The following is a 19,888-nucleotide window of genomic DNA, read 5'->3' as shown; positions in this document are numbered from 1 at the left end:
TAATTGTCATTCGAATCTGGACTGAGAGCTTTATTATAATCGCAAGCGTAATGATACATCACTCCACTCAATCACAAGATTATTTGTGGTACCTGATTTTGCCAGAAAAACAAAAATATAGCCAACAAACAGTTGGAAAAAACAACAAACACAAAAAAATTATAATTTTTAGAACAATTTATGATTGACACTTTTTTGATAAATTAACACAATTTTTTAAACTCCGCCTCGTAGATAAGTAATATCACATCTTTCTCGATATACCACGTTCGATTAAGGAACGTCAAACACTAGCCCCCACCCAATAAAGCAGAGAACAGATGCTGTGAGAAAGCAGATTCATGCTAAGACACTACGCTCGCCTGTTTAAAGTTTGGTTGAAAAAAACAGATCCACACTATGACACTGCCCTCGCCTGTTTAAAGCACTACTGAAACCAAAAACAAGGCAAGTAAGCCGACAAATTGGGTGAACACAAAATCATCACGACCTAAATAAAAGTCTGAACAAGGTTGATCAATTGTTTAAAAAACTAAAACACACCCGCATACTAAGAAATCCCCCCGGTTCCAATGGTCGAAACAAAAATAATTAGCAAGTAAAAAGTCGCTTGTTCCAACCATTTGGCAAATGGAGAAGAACTTTGTATTCGGGTGTTTTAGTTTTTTCTTTTTTTTCTCTTGCAAAGTCAGCCACCACAAATCACCGGAGAGTGGAGTGATATATCATATTTAAGCCCTTTCAGCCCAGTCTTGATTCGAACGACGTTTTTAACAAACACAGTTTGAAATTTTTATTTTTTCGTCGTAATTCAAGCGAAGCAAAAGAGCGAGCAGGCGCCTTACAATAGTTACAAAAGTTTTTTATTTTAATGGTTCAAAGCTTACAATTGCTTAAATTAAGCAATTGAAACTCAGTTTTACTCGAGTTAAGTTTGTTCTTTTGAGAACTTAAGCGGTTTTTTGATATCAAAAACTTCAAAAACTAAAGTTTTTTTCGGGTTTTTCTAGTCACCCGTATACAAGAATTGTTTTCGAACTGCTCATTTTGCACAGAGGTGAAGTTGCACTTCGCATATACAAGCAAAAAAATGACTGACAACGCTACTGGGAAAACTGAATGAGTAAAGCTTTGAATGAGTCTGCAAGATTTCTTAAGTGCCGCACGCCAATTATGAGTGTACATAATTGCTAAGTGACGCAGTCAGTTTGAAAAAAATTTGCAACTATTATGCCACAAATTATAGAGCGGACATATTTTTAATTAGTATAAGAAAAAGTTCATTAAGAACATCCGACCCTGCACAGGTCGGGTGTTCTTTGAGAACATCCGAGTTCATTAAGAACATCCAAGTTCATTAAGAACATCCGAAGCCTTTTAATTTTCTGCTGGTCTCCTTCCCTACCTCTATGCTACAGAACCATGATACCTGGAAGCTTAAGTGCTATTTTTAATTAATAGTATGTGCTAATAACCTTTCCTAAGCATTGGCTGTACCTAATAGCTGGATCAAAATGAACAAATTTTATCGCAACAATTTAATCGCAACAATATTTGCGACTAAGGTTGGAAAAAAAGGATGTTCATACTATAACACCAGCTATGGTTCTGTAATTATGACTGACGAATAGACCAAAACTTTATTTTTTCTTTCAGATATTTTTTAAGAATGTGGTCGGAACATACGGTGCTTGAAGCGCAACCGTCTATCCTTATTACGTCTTGACACCTGACACGAATCGAAATGTTGCCCCACCATGTAAAACTCAGAAAGACAGAAGCGCGCAGTCAAAGTTCACTTGAAGAATTTGAATATGCGTGAACACATTTTAGACTATTCTTGAAAAAAATATACCATACGGTCTAACTTAACGAGATTTTACTGAGGTCAGTATAACTTATAGCAATGGCAAGTCATGAAACGCGCAAAATTTCCGGAGAAGGTAGGCGATACAGAAAAACCGTGCGACAACAAACTTAAGATAAAGGAGATGTTGCTCTTTGCATGCACAGGAGAAAACAAGACAAAACTTCAACTGCTGCTTTGAAGATGCTTATGAAATTTCATAAAAAATCTTTAACACTATTCTAGGTCGATGCACCGTCATACTCCTGGACATTCGCAAGGAATGTTAAACCTAAGCCACCATGCTAGAGAGCCTAGCTAAGTACAAATGGTCGCATAAAAAGCGAATGAATGCAGTGATTAAACAAATATTGTTCATATACCTTAATTACACAATAGGAATAAATTAAGCGAAAAAAAAATGCGGCAACTGTGCGGATATGCCCTGAAAACTGGCTCTATAAGCGCGCTTACATTGAGCCGCATTTTTTAAAGGCCATTCGCTCTGATTAAATGTGATTTTTTTGTTTTAATGTAAAACGATGGACCCGTAGATTAAAATTTCAAACAAAAACAATTTATTCGCTTCTAATAAAATATAGCCAACAGTTAACTAGAGAAACGCTAATGAACTCAAAAAAATAAAAAAAAACAGTGTTTGTTGAAAAAAAGCAACTTTGGATTTTGAATTGAAAAATTTGCCCTCACAGCTCTTCGAATTCTTAATAACAACTTATGATTGGCGCTTTTTTGATAAGATTAACCCAATTTGAACAAGCTGGATCAGTATGTTTATAATCTGCTGCAAAATCTAAAACCTAGAATCCATTATTGAATTGAGACGTCCTTTGAGTTGTTCGTCACCCTTACTTTTTTGCTGTTCGATCGTGGAGTTTGCCTTCTTTTCAACGAACCGCGATAAACTAATTCAACTTGAAATCGCTTGCAAAAAAGTAAGAAATCAGGGTCGTTTCTTGTGCGTGGTGTGACGAAAAAATTTATAAAAACCGAGAAAAAATTAGGAAATTAGGCATAACCGACAACAGAAGTGACGTTCCTATATTGACGTCTCATATTTAGGACTTTTTAAACCTTTAGAGAAAACTTTTATACTTAATGTCAAGAACGAGCTAAATGAAGCTTTCAAAACTAGTTTTATTTGAGTATAAATTTCAATTTTCATATAAAGAGAGTTACTAGATCAAAATTCAAACCAGTTTCGCTCAATATTGGGACAATTTTGTTGTTAATTTTAAATTGTCATTCGAATTAGGACTGAGAGCTTTTTATACTCGCAAGCGAAATGATATATCACTCCACTCATTTCCATGATTAATTATGGAACCTGATTTTGCGCGGAAAAGAAAAACAAAGCCACAAACAGTTGGAAAAAATCATCAAACGCAGATTTTAAAAAAAAGAATTTTTAGAACAATTTTTGATTGAATTTTTTGATAAAATTAACACAAGTATTTCAACTCCGCCTCGTAGATAGGTAATATCGCATCTTTCTCTATATACCAAATTCGCTTAGAGAACGGCAAACACTCGCTCTCACCCAATTAAGCAGAGAACAGATGCTGTGAGAAAGCAGATTCATGCTATGATTACGCTCGCCTGTTTAAAATTTTGGTTGAAAAAAACAGATCCACACTATGACACTGCCCTCGCCTGTTTAAAGCACTACTGAAACCAAAAACAAGGCAAATAAGCCGACAAATTGGGGAAACACAAGATCATCACGACCTAAATAAAAGTCTGAACAAGGTTGATCAATTGTTAAAAAAAACTAAAACACACCCGCACACTAAGAATTCCCCGGTTTCAATGGTCGCAACAACAAGGAAAAAGTCGCTTGTTTCTGAACTACTCATTTTACAGAGAGGCGAAGTTGCACTTCGCACACAAGCAAAAACATTACTGTCAATTTATAGAGCAGACATATTTTTAACTAGTATACGAAAAAGTTCATTAAGAACATCCGACCCCGCGCAGGTCGGATGTTCTTTAAGAACATGCGAGTTCATTAAGAACATCCAAACCCTTTTATTTGTTGCTGGTCTCCTTCCCTTCCTCTACGCTACAGAACCATGATACCTGGAAGCTTAAGAGCTTTTTTTAATTATTAGTCTGTGTTAAAAACCTTTCCTAAGCACTGGCTGTTCCTAATAGCTGGATCAAAATGAACACATTTTATCGCAACAATTGAATCGCAACAATATTTGCGACTTAGGTTGGAAAAGAAGGATGTTCAAACTATAACACCAGCTATGGTTCTGTAATTATGACTGACGAATAGACCGAAGCTTTATTTTTTTCTTTCAGATATTTTTAAAGAATGTGGTCGGAACATACGGTGCTTGAAGCGCAACCGTCTATCCTTATTACGTCTTGACACCTGACACGAATCAAATGTTGCCCCACCATGTAACAGTCAGAAAGACAGAAGCGCGCAGTCAAAGTTCACTTGAAGAATCTGAATATGCGTGAACACATTTTAGACTATTCTTGAAAAAATATACGAGATTTTACTGAGGTCAGTATAACTTATAGCAATGGCAAGTCATGAAACGCGCAAAATTCCCGGAGAAGGTAGGCGATACAGAAAAACCATGCGACAACAAACTTAAGATAAAGGAGATGTTGCTCTTTGCATGCACAGGAGAAAACAAGACAAAACTTCAACTGCTGCTTTGAAGATGCTTATGAAATTTCATAAAAATCGTTAACACTATTCTAAGTCGATGCACCGTCATACTCCTGGACATTCGCAAGGAATGTTAAACCTCAGCCACCATGCTAGAGAGCCTAGCTAAGTACAAAAGCTCGCATAAAAAGCGAATGAATGCAGTGATTAAACAAGTATTGTTCATATACCTTAATTACAAAAAAAAATTTGAGCCCGTTTTTTGAAGGCCATTCGCTATGATTAAACGCTATTTTTTTGTTTTAATGTAAAACAATAGACCCGTAGATTAAAATTTCAAACACAAAAACAATTTATTCGCTCCCAAACAAATATAGCCAACAGTTAACTAGAGAAACGTTAATAAACTCGAGAAAACAAAAAACAATGTTTGTTGAAAAAAAAGCAACTTTGGATTTTGAATTGAAAAATTTGCCCTCACAGCTCTTCGAATTCTTAATAACAACTTATGATTGGCGCTTTTTTGATAAGATTAACCCAATTTGAACAAGCTGGATCAGTATGTTTATAATCTGCTGCAAAATCTAAAACCTAGAATCCACTATTGAATTGAGACGTCCTTTGAGTTGTTCGTCACCCTTACTTTACTGCTGTTCGATAGTGGAGTTTGCCTTCTTTTCAATAAACCGCGATAAACTAACTCAATTTGAAATCGCTTGCAAAAATGTAAGAAATCAGGGTCATTTCTTGTGCGTGGTGTGACGAAAAAACTATAAAAACCGGGGGAAAATTAGGTAATTAGGCATAACCGACAATTGAAGTGACGTTCCTATATTGACGTCTCAAATTTAAGACTTTTTACAACTTCAGAGAAAACTTTTATATTTACTGTCAAAAAAGAGCTGAATGACGCTTTCAAAACTAGTTTTATTTAAGTATAAATTTCAATTTTCATATAAAGAGAGTTACTAGATCAAATTTCAAACCGGTTTCGCTCAATATTGGGACAATTTTGTTGCTTATTTTAAACTGTCATTCGAATTAGGACTGAGAGCTTTTTATAATCGCAAGCGTAATGACATATCACTCCAGTCATTCCCATGATTAATTATGGAACCTGATTTTGCGTGTAACAGAAAAACAAAGCCAAAAAAACAGTTGGAAAAAAAACATCTAACGCAGATTAAAAAAATAGAATTTTTAGAACAATTTTTGATTGACTTTTTTGATAAAATTAACACAATTAATTTAACTCCGCTTCGTAGATGGATAAGATCGCATTTTTCTTTATATACCACGTTCGCTTAGAGAACGGCAAACACTCGCTCTCACCCAACAAAGCAGAGAACAGATGCTGTGAGAAAGCAGATTCATGCTATGACACTGCTCTCGCCTGTTTAAAGCACTAGTGAAACCAAAAACAAGGCAAGTAAGCCGACAAATTGGTGAAACACAAGATCATCACGACCTAAATAAAAGTCTGAACAAGGTTGATCAATTGTGAAAAAAACTAAAACACACCCGCACACTAAGAATTCCCCGGTTTCAATGGTCGCAACAGCAAGAAAAAGCAAGTTAAAAGTCGCTTGTTTTCGAACTGCTCATTTTACACAGAGGCGAAGTTGCACTTCGAACACGCAAGCAAAAATATGACTGACAACGCTACTGGGAAAACTGAATGAGTAAAACTTTGAGTATATAAGATTTTTCAAGTGCCGCACGCCAATTATGAGTGTACATAATTGCTAAGTGACGCAATCAGTTTGAAAAGAAATTTACCAACCATCATGCCTCAATTTATAGAGCGGACATATTTTAACTAGTATACGAAGAACTTCATTAAGAACATCCGAGTTCATTAAGAACATCCAAGTTCATTAAGAACATCCGAACCCTTTTAATTTGCTGCTGGTCTCCTTCCCTACCTCTACGCTACAGAACCATGATACCTGGAAGCTTAAGCCATTTATAATTAATAGTCTGTGTTAATAACCTTTCCTTAGCATTGGCTGTATCTAATAGCTGGATCAAAATGAACACATTTTATCGCAACAATTGAATCGCAACAACACGAATCGAAATGTTGCCCCACCATGTAAAACTCAGAAAGACAGAAGCGCGCAGTCAAAGTTCACTTGAAGAATTTGAATATGCGTGAACACATTTTAGACTACTCTTGAAAAAAAAATACCATATGGTCTAACTTTACGAGATTTTACTGAGGTGAGCATCACTTATAGGAATGGCAAGTCATGAAACGACAAAATTTCCGGAGCAGGTGAGCGAAACAAAAAACCGTGCGACAACAAACTTAAGATAAAGGAGATGTTGCTCTTTGCATGCACAGGAGAAAACAAGACAAAACTTCAACTGCTGCTTTGAAGATGCTTCTGAAATTTCATAAAAATTTAACACTAATCTCAGTCGATGCAACATCATACTCCTGGACATTCGCATGGAACGCCAAACCTAAGTCACTATGATAGAGAGCCTAGCAAAGTACAAATTCTCGCATAAAAAGCGAATGAATGCAGTAATTAAACAAATATAGTTCATATACCTTAAATACAAAAACAGAAGCATTTGAGCGAAAAAAATTGCTGTAAATGTGCGGATATGCCCTGAAAATTGGCCCTAAAAGCACGCTTACATTAAGCCCCGTTTTTAAAAGGCCATTCGATCTGATTAAATGCTATTTTTTTGTTTTAGTGTGAAACGATAGACCCGTAGATTAAAAATTCTTAAGCGCCGCAAGCCAATTATGAGTGTACATAATTGCTAAGTGACGCAATCAGTTTGAAAAGAAATTTACCAACCATCATGCCTCAATTTATAGAGCGGACATATTTTAACTAGTATACGAAGAACTTCATTAAGAACATCCGAGTTCATTAAGAACATCCAAGTTCATTAAGAACATCCGAACCCTTTTAATTTGCTGCTGGTCTCCTTCCCTACCTCTACGCTACAGAACCATGATACCTGGAAGCTTAAGCCATTTATAATTAATAGTCTGTGTTAATAACCTTTCCTTAGCATTGGCTGTATCTAATAGCTGGATCAAAATGAACACATTTTATCGCAACAATTGAATCGCAACAACACGAATCGAAATGTTGCCCCACCATGTAAAACTCAGAAAGACAGAAGCGCGCAGTCAAAGTTCACTTGAAGAATTTGAATATGCGTGAACACATTTTAGACTACTCTTGAAAAAAAAATACCATATGGTCTAACTTTACGAGATTTTACTGAGGTGAGCATCACTTATAGGAATGGCAAGTCATGAAACGACAAAATTTCCGGAGCAGGTGAGCGAAACAAAAAACCGTGCGACAACAAACTTAAGATAAAGGAGATGTTGCTCTTTGCATGCACAGGAGAAAACAAGACAAAACTTCAACTGCTGCTTTGAAGATGCTTCTGAAATTTCATAAAAATTTAACACTAATCTCAGTCGATGCAACATCATACTCCTGGACATTCGCATGGAACGCCAAACCTAAGTCACTATGATAGAGAGCCTAGCAAAGTACAAATTCTCGCATAAAAAGCGAATGAATGCAGTAATTAAACAAATATAGTTCATATACCTTAAATACAAAAACAGAAGCATTTGAGCGAAAAAAATTGCTGTAAATGTGCGGATATGCCCTGAAAATTGGCCCTAAAAGCACGCTTACATTAAGCCCCGTTTTTAAAAGGCCATTCGATCTGATTAAATGCTATTTTTTTGTTTTAGTGTGAAACGATAGACCCGTAGATTAAAAATTCTTAAGCGCCGCAAGCCAATTATGAGTCTACATAATTGCTAAGTGACGCAGTCAGTTTGAAAAAAATTTGCAACTATCATGCCACAAATTATAGAGCGGAGATATTTTTAATTAGTATACGAAAAAGTTCATTCAGAACATCCGACCCTGCGCAGGTCGGGTGTTCTTTGAGAACATCCGAGTTCATTAAGAACATCCAAGTTCATTAAGAACATCCGAAGCCTTTTAATTTTCTGCTGGTCTCCTTCCCCACCTCTAAGCTACAGAACCATGATACCTTGGAGCTTAAGTGCTATTTGTAATATATTAGTCTGTGATAATATCCTTTCCTTAGCCTTGGCTGTACTTATTAGCTGGATCAAAATGAACATATTTTGTCGCAACAACTGCATCGCAACAATATATGCAACTTAGATGGGAAAAAATGGAAGTTCATACTATAAAAAAAGTTAGGGTTGTGTAATTATGACTTGCGAATAAGCGGAAGCTTTATTTTTTCTTTCAGATCCTTTTGTCGCACCACGCGACGTCTTTTTTTTAAGACTGTGGTCGGAACATTCTGTGCTTGAAGAGCAACCGTCTATCCGTATTACGTCTTGACACCTGATACGAATCGAATTTTTGCCCGACGACGTAAAATTGAGAAAGACAGAAACGCGCAACCAAAAAATCACTTGAATAATTTGAATATGCGTGAACACATTTTAGACTACTCTTGGAAAAACAAAACGGTCAAACTTAACGAGATTTTAGTTAGGTCAAAATCGCTTTTAGGAATGGCATGACATGAAACGCTCAAAAACTCCGGAGAAGGTAGGAGACACAGAAAAAACGTGCGACAACAAACTTAAGATAAAAGAGAAGTTGCTCTTTGCACGCACAGGAGAAAACAACTAAAATCTTCAACTGCTCCTTTGAAGACTTTCTGAAACTTCATAAGAAATCGTTAAGACTATTCAAAGTCGAGTCATCATTAGACTCCTGTACATTCACATGGAATGCCAAACCTATGCCACTTTGCTAGAGAGCCTAGCTAAGTACAAATGCTCGCATAAAAAGCGAATGAATACAGTGATTAAACAAATATAGTTCATATACCTTAATTACAAAAACTAATCAATTTGAGCGAAAACAATTTGCGGTAACTGTGCGGATATGCCCTGAAAATTGGCCCTATAAGAGCGCTTACATTGAGCCCCGTTTTTTAAAGGCCATTCGCTCTGATTAAATGCTATTTTTTTTTGTTTTAACGTAAAACGATAGACCCGTAGATTAAAATTTTTTAAGTGCCGCAAGCCAACTATGAGTCTACGTAAATGATAAGTGACGCAAGCCAATTATGATGCATTAGCAGTCAATCTGTAAAAAAACCTAGCAACTAACATGCCTCGATTTATGGAGCGGACGCATTTTAACTGGTACACGAAAAAGTTCGTTAAGAACATCCGACACTGCGCAGGTTCGAACCCTTTTATTTTGCTGCTGGTCTCCTTCCCTACCTCTAAGCTACAGAACCATGATACCTTGGAGCTTAAGTGCTATTTGTATTATGATAGTCTGTTAATATCCTTTCCTTAGCATTGGCTGTACTTATTAGCTGGATCAAAATGAACATAATTTGTCGCAACAATATATGCAACTTAGATGAGAAAAAAAGAAAGTTCTACTATAAAACAAGTTATGATTGTGTCATTATGACTTGCGAATAAGCCGAAGCTTTATTTTTTCTTTCAGATCCTTTTGTCGCACCACGCGACATCTTTTTTTTAAGACTGTGGTCGGAACATTCTGTGCTTGAAGAGCAACCGTCTATCCATATTACGTCTTGACACCTGATACGAATCGAATTTTTGCCCGACGATGTAAAATTGAGACAGACAGAAACGCGCAATCAAAAAATCACTTGAATAATTTGAATATTCGTGAACACATTTTAGACTACTCTTGAAAAAAAAAAACGGTCAAACTTAACGAGATTTTACTTAGGTCAGTATCGCTTATAGAAATGGCATGACATGAAACGCTCTAAAACTCCGGAGAAGGTAGGAGACACAGAAAAAACGTGCGACAACAAACTTAGAATAAAAGAGAAGTTGCTCTTTGCACGCACAGGAGAAAACAACAAAACAACAAAAATCTTCAACTGCTGCTTTGAAGATTTTCTGAAATTTCATAAGAAATCGTTAAAACTATTCTAAGTCGATGCATCATTATACTCATGTACATTCACATCGAATGCCAAACGTATGACACTATGCAAGAGAGCCAAGTACGCAAGAGAGCCAAGTACAAATGCTCGCATAAAGCATAAAAAGCGAGTGAATGCAGTGATTAAACAAATATAGTTCATAAACCTTAATTACAAAAATTAAACAATTTGAGGGAAAACAATTTGCGGTAACTGTGCGGATATGCCCTGAAAATTGGCCCTATAAGAGCGCTTACATTGAGCCCCGTTTTTACAGGCCATTCGCTCTGATTAAATGCTTTTTTTTGTTTTAATGTAAAACGATAGACCCGTAGATTAAAATTTCTTAAGTGCCGCAAGCCAACTATGTGTCTACATAATTGATAAGTGACGCAAGCCAATTATGACTCATTAGCTGTCAATTTGAAAAAAAAAAATTTACCAAATAATATGCCTCGATTTATAGAGCGGACGCATTTTAACTGGTACACGAAAAAGTTCGTTAAGAACATCCGACCCTGCGCAGGTTCGAACCCTTTTATTTTGCTGCTGGTCTCCTTCCCTACCTCTAAGCTACAGAACCATGATACCTTGGAGCTTAAGTGCTGTTTGTAATATGATAGTCTGTTAATATCCTTTCCTTAGCATTGACTGTACTTATTAGCTGGATCAAAATGAACATATTTTCTCGCAACAATTGCATCGCAACAATATATGCAACTTAGATGAGAAAAAAAGAAAGTTCATACTATAACACAAGTTATGGTTGTGTAATTATGACTTGCGAATAAGCCGAAGCTTTTTTTTTTTCTTTCAGATCCTTTTATCGCACCACGCGACATCTTTTTTTTTAAGACTGTGGTCGGAACATTCTGTGCTGGAAGAGCAACCGTCTATCCGTATTACGTCTTGACACCTGATAGGAACCGAATTTTTGCCCGACGATGAAAATTGAGAAAGAAAGAAACGCGCAATCAAAAAATCACTTGAATAATTTGAATATGCGTGAACACAATTTAGACTACTCTTGAAAAAAACGGTCAAACTAATCGAGATTTTACTTAGGTCAGTATCGCTTATAGGAATGGCATGACATGAAACGCTCAAAAAAAAAACTCCGGAGAAGGTAGGAGACACAGAAAAAACTTGCGACAACCAACTTAAGATAAAAGAGACGTTGCTCTTTGCACGCACAGGAGAAAACAACAAAAATCTTCAACTGCTGCTTTGAAGATTTTCTGAAATTTCATAAGAAATCGTTAAGACTATTCTAAGTCGATGCATCATTATACTCCTGTACATTCACATGGAACGCCAAACCTATGCCACTATGCTAGAGAGCCTAGCTAAGTACAAATGCTCGCAAAAAAAGCGAATGAATGCAGTGATTAAACAAATATAGTTTATATACCTTAATTACAAAAACTAAACAAATTGAGCGAAAACAATTTGCGGTAACTGTGCGGATATGCCCTGAAAATTGGCCCTATAAGCGCGCTTACAAAACGATAGACCCGTAGAGTAAAATTTCTTAAGTGCCGCAAGCCAATTATGAGTCTACACAATTGCTAAGTGACGCAAGCCAATTATGACGCATTAGCAGTCAATTTGAAAAAAAAACTTACCAACTAACATGCCTCGATTTATAGACCGGACGCATTTTAACTGGTACACGAAAAAGTTCGCTAAGAACATCCAACCCTGCGCAGGTTGGAACCCTTTTATTTTGCTGCTGGTCTCCTTCCCCACCTCTAAGCTACAGAACCATGATACCTTGGAGCTTAAGTGCTATTTGTAATATGTTAGTCTGTTATTATCCTTTCCTTAGCATTGGCTGTTCTTATTAGCTGGATCAAAATGAACATATTTTTTCGCAACAATTGCATCGAAACAATATATGCAACTTAGATGAGAAAAAAAGAAAGTTCATACTATAACACAAGTTATGGTTGTGTAATTATGACTTGCGAATAAGCCGAAGCTTTTTTTTCTTTCAGATGCTTTTGTCGCACCACGCGACATCTTTTTTTAAGACTGTGGTCGGAACATTCTGTGCTTGAAGAGCAACCGTCTATCCGTATTACGTCTTGACACCTGATAGGAACCGAATTTTTGCCCGACGATGAAAATTGAGAAAGAAAGAAACGCGCAATCAAAAAATCACTTGAATAATTTGAATATGCGTGAACACATTTTAGACTACTCTTGAAAAAAAAACGGTCATACTTAACGAGATTTTACTTAGGTCAGTATCGCTTATAGGAATGGCATGACATGAAACGCTCAAAAACTCCGGAGAAGGTAGGAGACACAGAAAAAACGTGCGACAACCCACTTAAGATAAAAGAGACGTTGCTCTTTGCACGCACAGGAGAAAATAACAAAAATCTTCAACTGCTGCTTTGAAGATTTTCTGAAATTTCATAAGAAATCGTTAAGACTATTCTAAGTCGATGCATCATTATACTCCTGTACATTCACATGGAACGCCAAACCTATGCCACTATGCTAGAGAGCCTAGCTAAGTACAAATGCTCGCAAAAAAAGCGAATGAATGCAGTGATTAAACAAATATAGTTTATATACCTTAATTACAAAAACTAAACAAATTGAGCGAAAACAATTTGCGGTAACTGTGCGGATATGCCCTGAAAATTGGCCCTATAAGCGCGCTTACAAAACGATAGACCCGTAGAGTAAAATTTCTTAAGTGCCGCAAGCCAATTATGACGCATTAGCAGTCAATTTGAAAAAAAAACTTACCAACTAACATGCCTCGATTTATAGACCGGACGCATTTTAACTGGTACACGAAAAAGTTCGCTAAGAACATCCAACCCTGCGCAGGTTGGAACCCTTTTATTTTGCTGCTGGTCTCCTTCCCCACCTCTAAGCTACAGAACCATGATACCTTGGAGCTTAAGTGCTATTTGTAATATGTTAGTCTGTTATTATCCTTTCCTTAGCATTGGCTGTTCTTATTAGCTGGATCAAAATGAACATAATTTTTCGCAACAATTGCATCGAAACAATATATGCAACTTAGATGAGAAACAAAGAAAGTTCATACTATAACACAAGTTATGGTTGTGTAATTATGACTTGCGAATAAGCCGAAGCTTTTTTTTCTTTCAGATGCTTTTGTCGCACCACGCGACATCTTTTTTTAAGACTGTGGTCGGAACATTCTGTGCTTGAAGAGCAACCGTCTATCCGTATTACGTCTTGACACCTGATAGGAACCGAATTTTTGCCCGACGATGAAAATTGAGAAAGAAAGAAACGCGCAATCAAAAAATCACTTGAATAATTTGAATATGCGTGAACACATTTTAGACTACTCTTGAAAAAAAAAACGGTCATACTTAACGAGATTTTACTTAGGTCAGTATCGCTTATAGGAATGGCATGACATGAAACGCTCAAAAACTCCGGAGAAGGTAGGAGACACAGAAAAAACGTGCGACAACCCACTTAAGATAAAAGAGACGTTGCTCTTTGCACGCACAGGAGAAAATAACAAAAATCTTCAACTGCTGCTTTGAAGATTTTCTGAAATTTCATAAGAAATCGTTAAGACTATTCTAAGTCGATGCATCATTATACTCCTGTACATTCACATGGAACGCCAAACCTATGCCACTATGTTAGAGAGCCTAGCTAAGTACAAATGCTCGCATAAAAAGCGAATGAATGCAGTGATTAAACAAATATAGTTTATATACCTTAATTACAAAAACTAAATAAATTGAGCGAAAACAATTTGCGGTAACTGTGCGGATATGCCCTGAAAAATTGCCCTATAAGCGCGCTTACAAAACGATAGACCCGTAGAGTAAAATTTCTTAAGTGCCGCAAGCCAATTATGAGTCTACACAATTGCTAAGTGACGCAAGCCAATTATGACGCATTAGCAGTCAATTTGAAAAAAAAACTTACCAACTAACATGCCTCGATTTATAGAGCGGACGCATTTTAACTGGTACACGAAAAAGTTCGTTAAGAACATCCAACCCTGCGCAGGTTGGAAACCTTTTATTTTGCTGCTGGTCTCCTTCCCCACCTCTAAGCTACAGAACCATGATACCTTGGAGCTTAAGTGCTATTTGTAATATGTTAGTCTGTTAATATCCTTTCCTTAGCATTGGCTGTTCTTTTTAGCTGGATCAAAATGAACATATTTTTTCGCAACAATTGCATCGCAACAATATATGCAACTTAGATGAGAAAAAAAGAAAGTTCATACTATAACACAGGTTATGGTTGTGTAATTATGACTTGCGAATAAGCCGAAGCTTTATTTTTTCTTCAGATCCTTTTGTCGCACCACGGGACATCTTTTTTTAAGACTGTGGTCGGAACATTCTGTGCTTGAAGAGCAACCGTCTATCCGTATTACGTCCTGACACCTGATTCGAATAGAATTTTTGTCCGACGATGTAAAATTGAGAAAGACAGAAACGCGCAATCAAAAAATCACTTGAATAATTTGAATATGCGTGAACACATTTAAGACTACTCTTGAAAAAAAAAACTAACGGTCTAACTTAACGAGATTTTACTTAGGTCAGTATCACTTATAAAAATGGCATGTCATGAAACGCTCCGGAGAAGGTAGGAGACACAGAAAAACCGTGCGGCAACAAACTTAAGATAAAAGAGAAGTTGCTCTTTGCACGCACAGGAGAAAACAACAAAAACCTTCAACTGCTACTTTGAAGATTTTCTGAAATTTCATAAGAAATCGTTAAGACTATTCTAAGCCGATGCATCATTATACTCCTGTACAACCACATGGAATGCCAAACCTAAGCCACTATGCTAGAGAGCCTAGCTAAGTACACATGATCGCATAAAAAGTAAATGAATGCAGTAAGATACCTTAATTACAATATTAGATTAATTTGAGCGAGGAAACTTTGCGGTAAATGTGCGAATTTGCCCTGAAAAATGTCCCTATAAGCGCGCTTACATTGAGCTCCGTTTTTTTAAGGCCAGTCGCTCTGCTTAAATGCTGATTTAGTATTTTTGTTTTAATGCAAAACGATAGACCCATAGATTAAAATTTCAAACACACAAAAAACAATTTTTTCGTTCCCGTTAAAATATAGCCAACAGTTAACTAGAGAACTGTTAATGAACGCAAGGAACAAAAACAAATGCAACTTTGGATTTTGAAATGAAGAAGTTGCATTCACAGCTCTTCGAATTCCTAAAAAGAACTTACGATTGGCACTTTTTTGATAAGATTAACCCAATTTGAGCGCGCTGGATCAGTATACTTTAGTTCTACTGCAAAAACGAAAACCTAAAATCCACTTTTGAATTTAGATTTGCCTTCCTTTTCTTCCAGATTTGCCTGCCTTCCTTTCAACAAAACTCCTTCTACTAGAAATCGCTCGCAAAAAAAGTATTTTCAGCGTAATGAGAACAAAACACGAGCAATGATTAATTCACCTGCAGCCGTGGTAGTTGCAATGGAAAAATTTGAGGACATCATGTTTGTATGAGATTGGTACTGGTTCCCGTTGCGAATGCTTGCGACTCCAGCTGGATCCATGTCAGTGCCGTGGAGCCGTTCCGGAGTAATCAAGTCATCTAGAGACTTCCGAAATGAGCTTCTTTCAACAACGGACGCTCCTCCTGAGGCTGTCCTGTTTGCACGCATTGCCTCTTCTAATATATCGGCTCCTGATCGGGCCTTGGAGTGTGAAATGGTGCCCGACAGTCTCTCTCTCAGACTGACTTTCTTCCGTGACTGGGATAGTGACGATGAAGTACACCGACTGTCTTTTCGTGTCGTTGATTCATTCACGAGGGACAAGGTTCGTGGTTTCGGGCGCTGTAACACGGATGACATTGTATTTAGACACTGGTTAAAACTCAAAACTTCCAAGTAGTTTCAGAAGCTACACAGCAACATTCAATGGAAGTCAGGATAATTTTGAAGCTACAACTTTTTATTACAGTGATTACAACTGATAATTAAAGCGCTGAAACAGATGCTAATTTTGCATAGAAGCTTGAAAACTGCTGCGATGCGGAAGGTTCCAATTCCTTGCTAGTTTTCCTTTTCAAATCTTGGAGTCAATTTTTATGGGCTACACCATGAGTAAAATATCGGGGAAACGGCGTGGTTGCTTTTTTAGGCTGAAAAAAATACAACGGTATAAAAGATGTGTAAAATAGCAACAGGAAATCATTTTACGTTACGGCTGTTTAATCAAAGCTATTTGGAAAAAGCTCGCAAAAAATGCGTGCGCTAGTTAGGTTAAAAAAATTGACCGTTTTCTCTGCTACGTTTTAGGATTTTGGGAAACAGGAGATACTTTATCCCATTTTTGTATGCGGGATAGGGATAAGGATTACACACTAGGGTCAAACTTGCATTTTCTCACATTTTGCATTCGGCTGTAACATATTTAATTTGAATTATACTTTAACACACTCATTCTTTAACACACTCATACTCAGTCAACTGAAATTAACCCAACACAGGTAGTAGTTAATTTTCTTTTTATTTTAGCAGTATTTGCTAAGGACCTACTGCCTGTCACTTTTCATGGCTATTAAATATAATGACTATGACAACATATGCACTTGAATATGGCCTTACTGGAGCTTCGTCTGAGTCAGTGCACTCCTGTAATATGTGGGAAGCAGAGCTGCAACTCTCTGGCTGCATGAAGGTGCTTGGTCTAATAATGACGTCACACTTGTTTCCCACCTCTACTCCTCCATCTGAGAAGTCACAGCCAGTTTGGGAATGAAGAGCAGGGGGGTAGCTGCAGCTGTTCCTGCTTTCAGAGTAGAGCTGTGATCGAAGCACTGTAGGCTTGGGCAGCTGCAGCTGGGTACGGGGAGACGCAAGTGTATCATTGTGGTTTGAGTCGACTACGACTACTGTTTCAGTCTAAACATACACGACATGCATGGAAAACTTCTACTAACATACATACCGCTGTCAGTAATGGTGAATCGCAAACTTTTCGCAGCTGCCAGTGAAATTTGAAACATTTGCCGATTTTATGGCACTTCACTTTTAGTGAAAGACTCTCAATAGCAAGTGAGACACCTTTCACGTAAAAAAATATCAAATGACGTGTACATTAGGCATCGAAACTACTGCTGCCATTGCATTTGGAAAAATTTCTAAAACTGTACAGTACTTACTGGTAGATTGGAGACAGATTCGATCGAATCTGCGCCAGAGTCCGCCTGAAACAAAAAGCCAGTCATTCAGTCTTGATGTCAAACATCAAATAAATAACTTTTGGTTTAGCCTTGAGAAGAGCTTCCACGCATATGATGGTCCTACAAATCCCATTACAAGCATTTAAAGAACTGCACTAACAATCAAAAGCTATTACACGCTTTCGAGAATCATTACTGAATACTGAAGAAAAAACTGACACGAAATGTATGTTTACATTATATAAACTCTTACGTGTTTGTGTTTATTGGGAGACAGGTCACTATCGGTGGAGAGACTGTCGCAACTGCCCCCATCCAGAGCACTGTCTATACTCAAATGCTCTTCCCCCTTACCCCTCCCACTTTTTCCCCCCACGTCTCCCTCTGGGTGGCATTGTTTCCTACTTGTCCCTGAGTCCGTGTTTTCTAACTTTGTCTGCGGCCACTGCCCCGCGAATAATTTGTTGTCCAGGAACTCACTCCCATTCACTGGGGTCACGTTTTCATCCTCATTTCCATAACCCTCTTGCCTCTGATCTTCTAAAATAAACTTTCTTCCTTGTTATACCCAATTTTTTTCTTTTAATTATGATGCATTATCAATCGGTTGGAAAATTCCGTGCAATGCACACAGACAATTACATGAAACTTCACTCATAGTCAGTGAACTACTTGCGATGGAAACAGGACTAAGTTTCAACAGATATAACAAAGAGAAAATGCTGAAAACGGCGTTAAAATGTTCAAAAAGTACAGTGCTGATTTAAATTATACGGACAAAATGAACAAAACTTGAATTTTCAAACACGTTTTTCTCAATTTCGGTTGAGATTAGACAAAGAGTAAAAAGAACAAAAGCTGCTTATAAAATTCATAAAAATTCATATGGTGCAATTTTTTTTTCCGAAATTTAACCAAAAATTTAACCCAAAAATGGGTCATTTTGGCTTTTTCCAATTAATCAAGAATTTCGCTGAAAATACTTTGTTAATTGCTGAGAAATATACATCATAAGAAGCCTCTTACACAGCCCAACAAAGTTCTAGAAGGGTTCAATCTCCAAAAACCTGTAAAAAAGAATTTAATTTTGTTTGATAGCCAAGAAATGTGATTTTTAGTATATAAACCCAAAAATCTTTGCTTAAAAACAAATTTTAAACAAAAAACACAAATTTTTGGAGATTTAACACTTCTATAACTTTGTTGGGCTGTGTGATAGGCTTCTTGTGATATATAATTCTAATCAATTAACAAAGTAGTTTCAGCGTAATTCTTGATTAATTGAAAAAAGACAAAATGACAATTGGGGTAAATTATTGGTTGAGAATTTCGGAGAAAAATTGCTCCATATTAATTCTGATGAAATTCTAAGCACCGTTTGTTTTCTTCATTTTTTGTCTAAACCCAAATTACATAAAACGCGTTTGAAAATTCGAGTTTTGTTCGGATAATTTAAATCAGCACTATATATATTTCTGACTTTTTTTTATCAAAAGCTATCTTTTGTTGAACAAAAGATCTCTCACATACAGCTGAGCATACCATCAATTCGAATGTCTTGTATGCAGTGAATTGTAAACGACAAATGCTCATAGGTACACGAGAAGCAAATTGAAACCTCCGATTTTACAGCTTTAGTTTTTAAACATGTATCAAAGCTTTTCGTTCCTTTGCTGCTAGTTCTGTCTTTAATTTCACTTGAGACAAAAGTAAATCAAGTTAACACATTGGTGCGAAGCATAGCTTCGCGCCACTTGTGATACAACAAGTGGTGTGAAGGATCAATAGGTAAAACTTTTGTTTTGCTGGGAAAACTTAAAATTTATTTCCATTTCCGAAGTTACAAGTCGAACACATTGTGCGAAGGATCAATAGGTAAAACTTTTATTTCGCTGGGAAAACTGAAAAATAAGTTCCAAAAAACAGCAATAAAAAACAGTTTTAATTCGAAACATAGCAGGACAAACTAGCAGACAAAAAGTGAGGCGAAAGCCGCAAACTAGGAAAAAAAAAGTTTTGTAAATGTCGAGAAAAGCTAGATATACCAAAGTTTTTAGAACTTTGTCTTGAATTAAGTTCATGTTGAAAAACTAGAAAAAAAAACAAAATTTGAGAATTACATTTGCAGAGAAACAAAGCGGTATTACAGCCGACAACTTATGAGCAGACACCCGTTGAGCCAAAAGAGGTGTTTGAAAAACCCAAAATCTTCCAAAAAAAAATATTTAACTTCCCTCAAA

At 36.7% G+C, this 19,888-nt stretch overlaps 1 protein-coding gene across 2 annotated transcripts in view; it reads right to left on the bottom strand.

The window, feature by feature from the left end:
• Positions 1-19,888, bottom strand: part of LOC134845259 (uncharacterized) — a 133,372-nt gene that overhangs the window by 58,365 nt on the left and 55,119 nt on the right. For both annotated transcript variants that reach the window (XM_063862207.1, XM_063862214.1), the window contains exons 2-5: positions 17,902-18,188; positions 17,628-17,672; positions 17,071-17,367; positions 15,912-16,296 (exon numbers count right to left, since the gene is read on the bottom strand). In XM_063862207.1, coding sequence (XP_063718277.1) covers positions 15,912-16,296; positions 17,071-17,367; positions 17,628-17,672; positions 17,902-18,188 — 1,014 coding nt within the window. The remainder of the gene's footprint in view (positions 1-15,911; positions 16,297-17,070; positions 17,368-17,627; positions 17,673-17,901; positions 18,189-19,888) is intronic.

This window comes from Symsagittifera roscoffensis, chromosome 1 (genome assembly GCF_963678635.1).
Source record: "Symsagittifera roscoffensis chromosome 1, txSymRosc1.1, whole genome shotgun sequence".
NCBI lineage: Eukaryota > Metazoa > Xenacoelomorpha > Acoela > Convolutidae > Symsagittifera > Symsagittifera roscoffensis.
The sequence above is the reverse complement of the archived record's forward strand: the minus strand, read 5'-3'. Positions and strand labels throughout refer to the sequence as shown.